The sequence below is a fragment of the Heterodontus francisci genome, chromosome 10, assembly GCF_036365525.1.
Source record: "Heterodontus francisci isolate sHetFra1 chromosome 10, sHetFra1.hap1, whole genome shotgun sequence".
NCBI lineage: Eukaryota > Metazoa > Chordata > Chondrichthyes > Heterodontiformes > Heterodontidae > Heterodontus > Heterodontus francisci.
Genome location: NC_090380.1, coordinates 89146871 through 89160074, shown reverse-complemented (window position 1 = coordinate 89160074; position 13204 = coordinate 89146871). Strand labels below are relative to the sequence as shown.

Here is a 13204-nt window from a genome sequence, read left to right as displayed (position 1 = left end):
GACCTAAACAAACCCACCTCCCTCAGCGCCTTTAAAACCAACTGCTTTGATCAAGCTTTTGGTCATCCTTTCTAATCACTTCTTCCAGCATTTATTTATTTCCTTACACCTTTACGAAGGGCCTTTATATGTTTTTCTATGTTGATGCATGTTGTTCAGTTGATACATAATCACCAGTGTGTAGCAGCCATATATACATTTCCTAGCAACCCAATAACAGCTGGCATTTATATAGCACCTTTATCATAGTAAACTATCCCAATGTTATCAAACTAAATCTGACACCAAGTCACATAGGGAGCTATTAGGGCAGGAAAGTGGTAGGTTTGAAGGAGCATCTACAGGAAGAGAGAAAGGTATAAAGGTGAGGAGGTTTAGAGAAGGAATTCCAGAGCTTACGGCCTAGGCTGCAGGCACATCTATTGAGTCTATGCACTATCTCAAACTGATTTCCTACTCCCCAGAATGTTGGGCAATGGCATGCAGAATATCCCTGTCCCATATTAATATTTAAATTAAGCTCCCACCTATTTTAGATAGATTCACTCACTGTTAGGATTTCCTGCCCATACAAAATTGTGCCTGCTGCAAAGTAGGTAGAGAACTGGTGTGATAGAACTGTAACTGATTGGAAAATCCAGCCTCATGTTTCCTTCTCTAGAAAACACCCTTCACACTAATAAGATATAAAGGAACTTGAATCCAGATGTCACATTTTATAGCCATGCTCTCCGTACTGGGATTAAAGATTAAGAGCTACCAGATGGAAGAAGTGAAAAATGTTCCACAAGGTTTCCGTCACCAGGATGCCAAGTCTGAAACTTCGTAAAGATCTGCACATAAAATCAATCTATGCCAACAAGATTATTACTGTTAAGTTACCTGTTATTTTCTTCTCCTTCTTCAAATCTATTTGTAACCACTGGGGTTCATCAGTATGAAATGCGGCCCAGGGTGAGCCAGGCTTTTTCAGACGAGCCTTTTCTGGTCCCCAGACATGAAACTGTCCTGAAGGGTCATGCCACTGTAGCACTGAGGATGCATTAATCTGACTGTCTCCAATGACACCAGACTCCATTCCTAGAGTACCATAGCAACCTACAGACCACATAACAAACATCTAAAATTATCAGATGCAACTATGTGCACATAAAGATTAAAGCCACTAAATTAAAAAAAAAATAGCATGACAGACAAGTAGCTTATAGTCGTATTAGGTAATGACAGCTTAATTTCAGTTTTTTTAAAAATTCGCTCATGGGATGTGAGCATCGCTGGCAAGGCCAGCATTTATTGCTCATCCCTAATTTCCCTCGAGAAGGTGGTGGTGAGCCGCCTTCTTGAATCACTGCAATCCATGTAGTGTAGGTACACCCAGAGTGCTGGTAGGAAGGGAATTCCAGGATTTTAATCCAGTGACAGTGAAGGAACGGCGATATAGTTCCAAGTCAGGATGGTGCGTGACTTGGAAAGGAACATGAGGTGGTGGTGTTCTCATGCATCTGCTACCCTTGTCCTTCTAGATGGCAGAGGTCATGGTTCAGGAAGGTGCTGTCAAAGGAGGCTTGGCAAGATGCTGCAGTGTATCTTGTAGATGGTACACACTGTAGCCACTGTGCACTAGTGGTGGAGGAAGAGAATGTTTAATGTGGTAAATGGGGTGCTGATCAAATGAGCAGAGTTGTCCTGGATGGTGTCAGGCACATGGAGTGCATTCCATCGCACACATTCTTGACTTGTGCCTTGTAGATAGTGGACAAGATTTGGGGAGTCAGGTGGTGAGTTACGCGCTGCAAAATTTTCAGCCTCTGACCTGCTCTTGTAGCCAAAATATTTAAATGGCTGGTCCATGGTTAATGGTAACCCCCAGGATGCTGATTGTGCAGAGGATTCAGTGATGGTGATGCCATTGAATGTCAAGGGGAGATGGTTAGATTCTTTCTTTTTGGTGATGGTCATTGCCTGACACTTGTATGGTATGAATGCTACTTCCACGAATCAGTCCAAGCCTGAATGTTGTCCAGGTTTTGCTGCATGCAGAAATGGGCTGCTTCAGTATCTGAGGAGTCGTGAATGGCGAACACTGTGCAATCATCGGTAAACATCCGCACTTTGGACCTATGTTAGAGGGACGGTCATTGAAGAATTAGCTGAAGATAGTTGGGCCGAGGACACTACCCTGAGGAACTCCTGCAGTGATGTCCTGGGCTGAGATGATTGGCCTCCAACAACCTCAATCATTTCCTTTGTGGTCGGTATGACTCCAGCTAGTGGAGAGTTTCCCCCTGATCCCCTCTGACTTCAGTTTTGCTAGGGCTCCTTGGTGCCATACTCGGTCAAATGCTGCCTTGATGTCAAGGGCAGTAACTCTCACCTCACCTCTGGAGTTCAGTTCTTTTGTCCATGTTTGAACCAAGGCTGTAATGAGGTCAGGAGCTGAGTGGCCCTGGCAGAAACCTAACTAGAGTGTCACTGAACAGGTTATTGCTAAGCAAATGCCACTTGATAGTACTGTCACTGCCCCAACCCTTGGGACTGTATCCAGTATGAGTTAAAATGGGAAAATTACATCTGTAAATATCGATGTATACCTGTTGGAGCGATTTGTTGGTGTAGCATATCAACAGGAATTATTAGTCTTTCACAAAAGACACAGGTATTAGTTTCTAAATGGCAGCTGCTTTTAAACTAAGAGAAACACAATAATTAAGGCTACAAGCATAAAAAGTAAAATCAAAATTGGTTTCATTGAATACTCACCGTTAGTCTTAAATGTAAACAGACTAGCTGATAATGGCCCACTGTAAAATTAAAGAGACTAATAAGATTAAACTATACAGTAAAGTAGAATTTCTCAGATTTAACCAATTTAAACATTCAGACATTAGCTACTGAATCTTGATCATACGGTGTTCAAAACAATCCCATTCCTTGTGAATGGGATCCCTGTGGATTTGATCTCAGTCACGGACGGCACAGTGGCGCAGTGGTTAGCACCGCAGTCTCACAGCTCCAGCAACCCGGGTTCAATTCTGGGTACTGCCTGTGTGGAGTTTGCAAGTTCTCCCTGTGTCTGCGTGGGTTTTTGCCGGGTGCTCCGGTTTCCTCCCACCACCAAAAGTCTTGCAGGTTGATAGGTAAATTGGCCATTATAAATTGCCCCTAGTATAGGTAGGTGGTAGAGGAATATAGGGACAGGTGGGGATGTGTTAGGAATATGGGATTAGTGTAGGATTAGTATAAATGGGTGGTTGATGGTCAGCACAGACTCAGTGGGCCGAAGGGCCTGTTTCAGTGCTGTATCAATAAATAAATAAATAAATAAAAAGATACCAACAGGGATGAGAGCTAATGACTCCAGACTGGTATGTATTCAGAAATTATACAGATAAAGGAAATGACATCTCATTGGCCTGGCAGGTGGATAGAGGTATTATCAACAAGTACAATCTATATTGAGCTCTTTCCAGACAGAAGTTATCAGCATGAGTGGTAAAGAAGCCACTGGTCGAGATGCTCTGGCTACGACTGGATAGTAAGAGTGCAAAGGGCGTGCTGGACAATGGAGGAGGAGAATGTAGTTGATGTTGCCAAAGACAGGAGAGAGATTTTGCAGGGAAAATATACGAGTCATAGGCGCTGATATTTACCAGGATAGATTTTCACAGCTGGAGGGGGGGGGGGGAAATGAGTGGTGGAGGGAAGAATGGAAACCTGATTGGAAGGATTCAAATAGGACATTGAGGGAGATATGGACATGGATTTGAGAAGTGATAACACATTTAAGCATGTCAGGAAATGGATGTTGGAGATAAGGAGTTTGTAAGGAGAGATTAAGGATAAGGTTTTTGTGAGGAGGGAAATGATGATGGGGACTTTGAAAGGGAGGAAATGGAACCATTTAAAATACCAGCTAGCATGAGGTCCAGAAAGGGAAGAATTATCAATTTAAAAGCCATCACTCCAAAAGTCATCACTTCACTGAACTTTCAGTTTTGACGAAGGGTCATATCCAAACCCTTAACCTTTCTCCTTCAGATGCTAATCAACTCGCTGTGCATTTCCAGCATTTTTCACTTTTATTCAGCTGATCAATATTCACATTTTTTCTTCTATTTATCTCAGCCTTCTAAGCACCCAGTTTCAGCTACGCTGCTGAAGTGAGGTATCAGACACAGGATTAATTTTTCCCTGCCTGCTCCACCCACAGAAAAGATACTGGAAAGAACGAGCAAATCAAATGTGGAACCTTCACCGAGCTGACCTTGCACAACAGTGGTGCAACAGTGATAGTGGGGTCTGCTCTGCCTGTTCAGCTGCAAGAAAAACGTGTGCCAGCAAGGATGAAAAGGAGGATACTGGGGTAAAAAGCTTACATGATATCTTTACTCGCACAAACGCAGTATTTGTATTCTGAATATTACATGATTTTCTCCACCTCAGTTTTATAAGCAAATGGTTGGAGCATTAAATGCTTTTTAAAAATTATTGTACTTACAGTTTTGAGGAGACATTATTTGCAAGAGTGCTTTCATAGTATGGAATGCCTTTACTCATGACAACATTGATCCGGCCGCCCAGAAAATTTGACACAACACCAGCATGGACACCAGCCATACACAGCAACGAGGACTGGAAAAGAGATGACAGTCAACATTCACCATGAACACTAACTCATTACAGATTCATACAACAGCTGAGAGACCCGAGCCATGTCGGTTTTCACTTTCTGTTAAAAGACATTGTTTGTTTTACTTAAACAAAGTTGATCCAGGCAAATTGTTTGCTATGGTTAAGACCAGGAGTTCAATAACCAGGGAGATTGGTTAAAGATTGGGAATAAGAAAGGAAATTAAACTCTTTTGTTTTACACAAAAGCTAACAAATTTGTAAAATATGTTACCAGGGAAGACCTCTGCAAACTAGATAGAATCCTGGAAAGAAATATCAAGGAGGGAGACATTAAGACAACAGAGAAGTGGAGTAGAGTTCAATCAGAAAGACTGGCACCTGGAATTTTCACAAGGATTTCCCAATTTCCCACTGTAATTTCAGCGGGATCTTAGAGAACTAACGTAAATGGCTAAAAGCGGCAATTTAATTGTTTCACCAATGTTTCTGCCAATCTTTCATTGAAATCACGGCAGGAAATTGGGAGAAAGAACTCCACAGAAATTCTTCCCTCGGGCATGATAGGCCCAATGACCTTTTCCTGTTCTTAAAAATTCTTGTGTGCTTATATTGTGTTGTGTCATAACTTCAGTGTTGAGCTGACACGAAAGAGATTTTAAATACCTGATCATTTTTTAACCTATGCACAACTGTACTTTTCTTTACATTGGTATATACTTTTGATTTCACAGTTCTGGGAGGAGTACACCGATACATCCAGGTTTCTTGGCATGATTGTCCTTATACCAGAAACCAGGGTGGGGGGGGGGGGGGGGGGGGTGGGGAAGAGGGGCGGTGGTGGGCAGTCAGGCAACTTGTTTAGGCTTTGGGTTTTTGGATCTAGTCAGGCTTTTCTGCCTCATGCCTAGAGCTGGAACTCATTGAAAATAAACTTCCACACCTCAGCAGGATGTTACTGACAGAGATAAATAAATTGTATGTGGCCCATGAGCAGATTAGTTAACTGCCTGCCTCCAACCAAGTCTTGCGCTTCTAGGCCCACTGCTGCATGCCACTCTAATCTTCCTGCTACTGTTGAGGCAGGTTTTAACTGTTCTCTGACTGAGCAACTGTGTCGAGTGCCTCAAAATAATCTAACAACAAAATAACTGCACTTACACTGGATAATAGGAGGTGGCAGCAGAGATTCACATTTACGCAAAACTCCAAAATGGCTATGGGACATAAAACTACGGAATAATACTTTGCACATGCTTGTGATGGGTCAATTGTGAATTATGAAAATAGGCTACTGAAGATTAAGCGAGTCAAACTGAAATCAACGAAATCTATTCCAATAGGTTGCAATTTTTTTTTTCAGTTGTTAGGCAAGCACAAGTTTGTTTAAAGGAATCCGTGAAACTAGTCAGCATTAAATATTGGAATGTAATTTAACACAAATTTCTCAGAGGGTTCAGTAAGTTTCTGGTCAGATTTACAGTCCACAGTTAATGGAACTGTGTCTCAACAAAATCAACACTGGAACTTTGAAACAGAAAATGCTGGAACACTCAGCAGGTCAGGCATCTGTGCAGAAGCCAGGAGTTAACATCGCAGCTATAAACCCCAGCTCAGGAATTAGAAGACATTACAGATGAACAGCATTTAAAAAAGAATGACTTTTTTCCAGTCCACAGATGCTGCCTGACCTGCTGATGTTCACTGTTTTTTCTCATTTCCTATTTCCACCATCTGAAGTATTTTGCTTTTTATTTGTAGTGAAATCTTGATTGTCTTGGTCAAACTGTCTGCAAAATTATTGGAACCTTAGAAGCATGCATTACTGGCTCTTGAAATTGCTGAAATTACTGTTTCAGCCTACTATTCTTGCAAATGAATTCCTGGAACTGAGAAAGCAAACATGAGGCTACAGGATAAAAAACACTCAATTATACTTTGCAGTTTGATCATTTCAATCTGTTTACATATGGATTGATTGGCATCCAACAACCGTAAGCATCAATCAATCATCTGAGCCCCAGGACATCGCTGCAGGAGTTCCTCAGGGTAGTGTCCTAGGCTCAACCATCTTCAGCTCCTTCACCAATGACCTTCCCTCCATCATAAGGTTAGAAGTGGGAATGTTCACTGATGATTGCACAATGTTCAGTACCATTTGCAACACCTCAGATACTGAAGCAGTCCATGTCCATATGCAGCAACCTGGACAACATTCATGCTTGGGCTTTTTTTTTATTCATTCATGGGATGTGGGCATCACTTGCTAGACCAGCATTTATTGACCATCCCTAATTGCCCTCGAGAAGGTGGTGGTGAGCTGCCTTCTTGAACTGCTGCAGTCCATGTATGGTAGATACACCCACAGTGCTGTTAGGTAGTTCAAGGATTTTGACCCAGCAACAGTGAAGGAATGGTGATATAGTTCCAACTCAGGATGCTGTGTGGCTTGGAGGGGATCTTGCTGGTGGTGGTGTTCCCATGCTGCCCTTGTCCTTCTAGGCGGTAGAGATCGTAGGTTTGGAAGGTGCTGTCTAAGCAGCCTTGGTGCGTTGCTGCAGTGCATTTTGTAGAAGGTACACACTGCTGCCACTGTGTGTCGGTGGTGGAGGGAGTGAATGCTTGTACATGGAGTGCCAATCAAGCAGGCTGCTTTGTCCTGGATGGTGTCGAGCTTCTCTGAGTGTTGTTGGCTGATAAGTCTCAAGTAACATTCGTGCCACACAAGTGCCAGGCAATAATGATTTCCAACTAAAGAGAATTTAACCATCTCCCCTTAACTTTCAACAGCATTACCATCGCTGAATCCCCCACTAAAGGGCGGCACAGTGGCTAGCACCGCAGCCTCACAGCTCCAGGGACCCGGGTTCGATTCTGGGTACTGCCTGTGCAGAGTTTGCAAGTTCTCCCAGTGACCGCTTGGGTTTTCGCCGGGTGCTCCGGTTTCCTCCCACAGCTAAATTGGCCGTTGTAAATTGCCCCTTGTGTAGGTAGGTGGTAGGGAATATGGGATTACTGTAGGGTTAGTATAAATGGGTGGTTGTTGGTCGGCACAGACTCGGTGGGCCGAAGGGCCTGTTTCAGTGCTGTATCTCTAAATAAATATACAACATCCTGGGGATTACCATTGACCAGGAACTGAACTGGACCAGCCATATAAATATGGTGGCTACAAGAGCAGCTCAGAGGCTGTGAACTCTGTGGCTAGTAACTCACTCCCTGAATCTCCAAAGCCTGTCCACCATCTACAAGGCACAAGTCAGAAGTGTGTTGGAATACTCTCCACATGCCTGGATGGGTGCAGCTCCAACAACACTCAGGAAGTTCGACACCATCCAGGCCTAAGCAGCCCGCTGGATCATTACCCCATCCACCACTGACGCACAGTGGCAGCAGTGTGTACTATATACACAATGCATTGCAGCAACTCACCAGTCCTCCTTCGACAGCACCTTCCAAACCTGTGACTTCTACCATCTAGAAGGACAAGGGCAGCAGTCACGTGGGATCACCACCATCTGCAAGTTCCCCTCAAAGCCACACACCATCCTGACTCAGAAATATATCGCCATTCCTTCACTGTTACTGGATCAAAATCCTGGAACTCCCTCCCTTGCACTGTGGCAGTACCCACATCAGATGGACTGCAGTGGTTGAAGAAGACGGCTCAAGGGCAATTAGGGATATGGAACAAATGCTGGCCTTGCCAGCGACGGTCACATCCCATGAAACAAATTTTTAAAAATGGATATACTGACTTGGTGTTTGTTCATGTACAGCTTGTTTAGGGAACTAGGCAACCACACTGTTGTAGTGGGACAAGGAAAAGGGACTTGCAGCAAAGCTACACAGGCCAGTTTCTATGAGCACTAACCAGCAATCAACAGATTCACTGTATTTTTGTAAGACAGCTTCACTTTCTTGTATGCTCTTAATTCAAGCCTGTGATTTTACTGCAAGAATTTACTGTGATTGCAGGCAAAAAACAATACATTTGGATGATATTCATCCATCTACTATTTTAAAGGAAGCATTAGCTGCTTGTTTTAAATTCCATTATACAAGCAGGTAAAGGGAATATCATATATTAAATGTTCATTACAGCAATTTCTAGGTTTAAAGGACAAAGATGTACAGGGTAGATTTTCCAATCCACAATTGCTTGGTACAAACACTCACTGCACCTGCACCAAATTCTTGCCAGCAATATTTTAGTGACATTGCTTTTTAAACAAGTCAACTTCTGTGTAAACAAGCCTACACAGAAATGTTTTACAAGCACATTAAGCGTTCTTACAAGAAATTTGCCTGTTGGTAGTTTCTACCTTCATGACTGCCAGTGACAGTGTGACCACCAACCTGAAATTGGGAGACAGCACTAATGGCACTGCTGAAATATGTGAGCCGTGGTGTATTTTCTACAAATGTCCACACACTACAGTCTGCGGTAACACTTTCAAACTGTAAGTTGAATGACTGCACTGAGCGTTCAAACAGGGATCTGCTGGAATGCTGCATATGAGTAAGTCTGACCACATATCACTAGACTGAACAGTACCAGTCACCGTGTCATCACATGTTTCTTAGAAGAGACCGCAATTGGTCGCAGTAAGGCTAGAATTTGGAATGCGCCCTATTGCATTTCCCACCCTCAATTCACCCATTCATCAGTGTGGAAGCACTCATTTCAGCTGCTTCCACTGTGTTTGAAAAAAGTCGCAAGAATCCCACATTTTTCAATTTGCTTCAACAGAACTTTCTGGATCCTATATTTAACCAATTGTTGCCATTTCAAATTACCATTGCAAGTATTTAGATAGCTTTTATGAAACTGTGCAAATAATACACAAAAAACATGGGCCCAATGGGAAAAGTGAAGGTGAGCAGATAAAAGAACACAAATCAATTACTGCCTCACTACTGCTGGAAACCTGCAGCCCGTCATTTTAATGCAGGAGTGAACTCTGATGGAAACCGGCATGTGCTTCATTCATACATGCAAATAGGGGCTCTATAATGTAATTGGGACCCGAACAGTTTTAACTGGATGTCATCAGATCAACCCGCATGGAAGGATGGAAGGGCTCCTGACAGATTTGGGTGGGTGCCCTTGCAGTGGGCCAGATTAGACCCGACAGGGGTAAGTCCCTCACTTCAATTTAATCCCAACTCCCGCTTCTTCCAGGCAAGGGAGGTGTTTAAAATCCCCCACCATCTCTTATCAACATACATTTCCCTGGCTAAACCCAAATAATGTAATCTAACATATCTACCTAATGTACATTAAATGGTGCAAGGTTAAAATGGGGTACAGGAGCAGAGAGACCCAGGAGTTCACATACACAATGTTACAACCAGGTGAGAAAGGTGTCTAGGGGTCCTACTCAGCCTATGCCTGATCTTACCATAATAGGGTTTAATGTTTAAAACACCGGGTTTATAACTCCCCCTTGGTGAATCCTTGTTCACTGCTTTCCAATTATAAGGCAAAGAAACCAGCACAAAAAGGCTTTCTTAGGTTTAAAGAAGAAAAGTTGAAATTTATTAAACTTGAACTTAAACTCTAATTCGGTTGATGCCTTCGGATACACGAAGCGCCCACGCTAGCATGCATATGTGATACATACATGCAAATAGAGACTGAAAAGATAAGAAAAATAAAGTGGAAAAGTTTGAGGCAACAACTGAAGAGTTTTTATTACAGTTCTTCGAGCTCACTGTAAAGTCCTTCTTTGTAGGTAGATCTTGCTTTTCGTTGGGGCCCAGTATTCTTCTTAAACCTTGTTCGCTGTAGTAGACTTTTCTCTCTTTGGAGTCATGTGTCTTCGGTGGATTCAGAGGCTTGTGAGAAAGAGATGGGAGCAGACAGAAGAGATCTTCTCAGTCCAGTAGCAAACAGTCTTTCTGAGCTCAAACTCTCTGTGGCTAGTTCAAAAGACTGGAGCAGCCTGGTAGTCATGTGACCAGCTGGTCGAACCAGTCCTGGCCCCTGTGGATTGCATCACCCCAGCATGTCCTGGAATGTGATTCCCCACCCCTTCACTGTCCAGTGATCAACATCCATTGTGGGTTGAATGCATCAGGGAATGGTCCTTTGCCCTTCCAAGTACTGTCTGTTGATATGCAAATATCTTTTCCAGCCACAACTGGTTTGTTTAACAAGTCATTTCCTCGCTCCGGCAACAGTTAAAATCATATTCATGACAAAATTAATGTGCCTCATTCTTGGCAGGTGGGGGCCTGCATGACAACAAATATTTGAAAGTGGCAAGACAAGTTGAGAAGGCTATTAAAAACCTACAGCATCCTAGGTTTGATAAATAGAGACAGAGTACAAAAGCAAGGAAGTTATGGTACACCATTATGAATCACTGGTTAGACCTCAGCTAGAGTACTGTTTCCAATTGTGGGCACAACTTTAGAGTCCCAGAGTCATTGCAGCACAGAAAGAGGCTATTCGGCCTATCAGGTTCGTGCCAGCTCTCTATAGAGCAATCCAGTCAGTTCCATTCTCCCACTCTATCCCTGTGATAATCCCTATTTCCCTTATGTACCCATCCAATATCCTTTTGAAATCACTGATTGTCTCCACTACCAACACCCTCTTAGGCAGCGAGTTCCAGGTCATTACCACTCACTGCGTTGAAAGTTTTTCCGCACTTCTCCTTTGCATCTCTTGCCCAAAACCTTAAATCTGTGTCTCCTCATCCTTGTACCATCAGCTAATGGGAGCCACTTTTCGTGGTCTACCCCATCTAAACCTGCCATAATCTTGTACACTTTCAAATTTCCCCTCAACCTCCTTTGCTCCAAGGAGAACAACCCCAGTTTCTCCAACCTAACCTTGTAGCTAAAATCCCTCATCCTTGGAACCATTCCGGTAAATCTCCTCTGCATTCTCTCAAGGACCCTCACATCCTTCTTACAGTGTGGATGCAATACTCTAGTTGTGGCCTAACCAGGGATTCTAAAGATTCAGCACAACTTCCTTATGTTTGTACTCAACACCTCTATTTATGAAGTCCAAGATCCTATATGCTTTGCTAACTACTCTCTCAATGTGTCCTGTGTCTTCAAAGATCTATGCACATGAATACCCTAGGTCCTTCTGTTCCTGCACACTCTTTAGAACTGTGCCATTAAGTCTATATTGCCTCTTCCTATTCCTTCTGCAAAAATGCATCACCTCACACTTGTCTGTATTAAATTCCATCTGCCACTTGTCTGCCCATTCTGCTAACCTATCTATGTCCTGTTGCAGTTGACTGGCATCATCTTCACTGTTTGCCACAACTCAAAGTTTGGTATCATTGTTAAATTTTGATATTTTAATCTGTATTCCAATATCAAAGTCATTAAAAAAAAAAATGAGGTCAGCATTTATTTCCCATCCCTAATTGCACTCTAGAAGGTGATGGTAGCTGCCTTCTTGAACCGCTGCAGTCCTTGTGGTGTAAGTAACCCACAGTACTACATACACACCAAGAAAAGCAGTGTTCTTAGCACTGACCCTTGGAGAATACCGCTGTCTACCATCCTCCAGTCTGAAAAACAACCATTTACCACAACTCATTGGATAAAAAAAACTGACTTAAGGACAGAAAACAAAGTGATACTAATCCTCCTATTCCATGAAGCCTCAATTTTGTTAACTAGTCTTTATGTGGTACTTTGTAAAATGATCAGCTGGTAGTTATTTGGAATGTCTTTATACCTTTTCATGGGCAAGGGTGTCACACTTGTCATTTTCCAATCTGCTGGCACCTCCTCCATATCTAGGGAAGATTGGAAGATTATGGCAAGCCCTTCCACCATCTCTACCCCAACTTCCCTTAGCAACCTGGGATGAAAGCCATCCAGACAAGGCAACTTATCCATTCTTAAGCACAGCCAACCTTTCCAGTACATTCCTCCGATCATTTTTTATCCTATTCATTACCTCTACCATCTCCGCTTCTACTGATATTTTGTCAGAATCCTCCTGTACCATGTCTCATGCCACACATTGCTCATCCCTATGTTCTTATTTCTAGTCTTGTTAGCATGTGGCACTGTGCTCGCTGACCTACACTGGCGCCCGGTCAAGCAATGTCTAGAGTTTAAAATTCTCATCCTTGTTTTCAAATCCCTCCATGGCCTCGCCCCTCCCTATCTCTGTAATCTCCTCCAGCCCCACAACCCTCCAAGATATCTGCACTTCTCTAATTCGGGCCTCTTGTGCATCCCTGATTTTAATCACTCCATCCTTGGTGGCTGCGCTTTCAGTTGCCTAGGCCCCAAGCTCTGGAATACCCTCCCTACACATCTCTGCCTCTCAACCTCCCTTTCCTCCTTTAAGACACTCCTTAAAACCTACTGCTTTGATCAAGCTTTTGGTCATCTAACCCAATATCTTTGTGGCTTCGTGTCACTTTGTTTTATTATGCTCCTGTAAAGCACCTTAGGATGCTTTATTGCGTTAAAGGCGCTATATAAATATTAGTAGTTGTTGGGAGTAATCTGCCTTCAAGGTCCTACTTTTTAAACTTCCTTCCTAGTTCCTGAAAGTCTGACTGCAGGACCACAATACCTGCCC

At 43.0% G+C, this 13204-nt stretch overlaps 1 protein-coding gene across 2 annotated transcripts in view; it reads right to left on the bottom strand.

Moving 5' to 3' along the window:
- Positions 1–13204, bottom strand: part of dcbld2 (discoidin, CUB and LCCL domain containing 2) — a 128933-nt gene that overhangs the window by 26924 nt on the left and 88805 nt on the right. For both annotated transcript variants that reach the window (XM_068041000.1, XM_068041001.1), the window contains exons 6-8: positions 4499–4632; positions 2761–2801; positions 883–1098 (exon numbers count right to left, since the gene is read on the bottom strand). In XM_068041000.1, coding sequence (XP_067897101.1) covers positions 883–1098; positions 2761–2801; positions 4499–4632 — 391 coding nt within the window. The remainder of the gene's footprint in view (positions 1–882; positions 1099–2760; positions 2802–4498; positions 4633–13204) is intronic.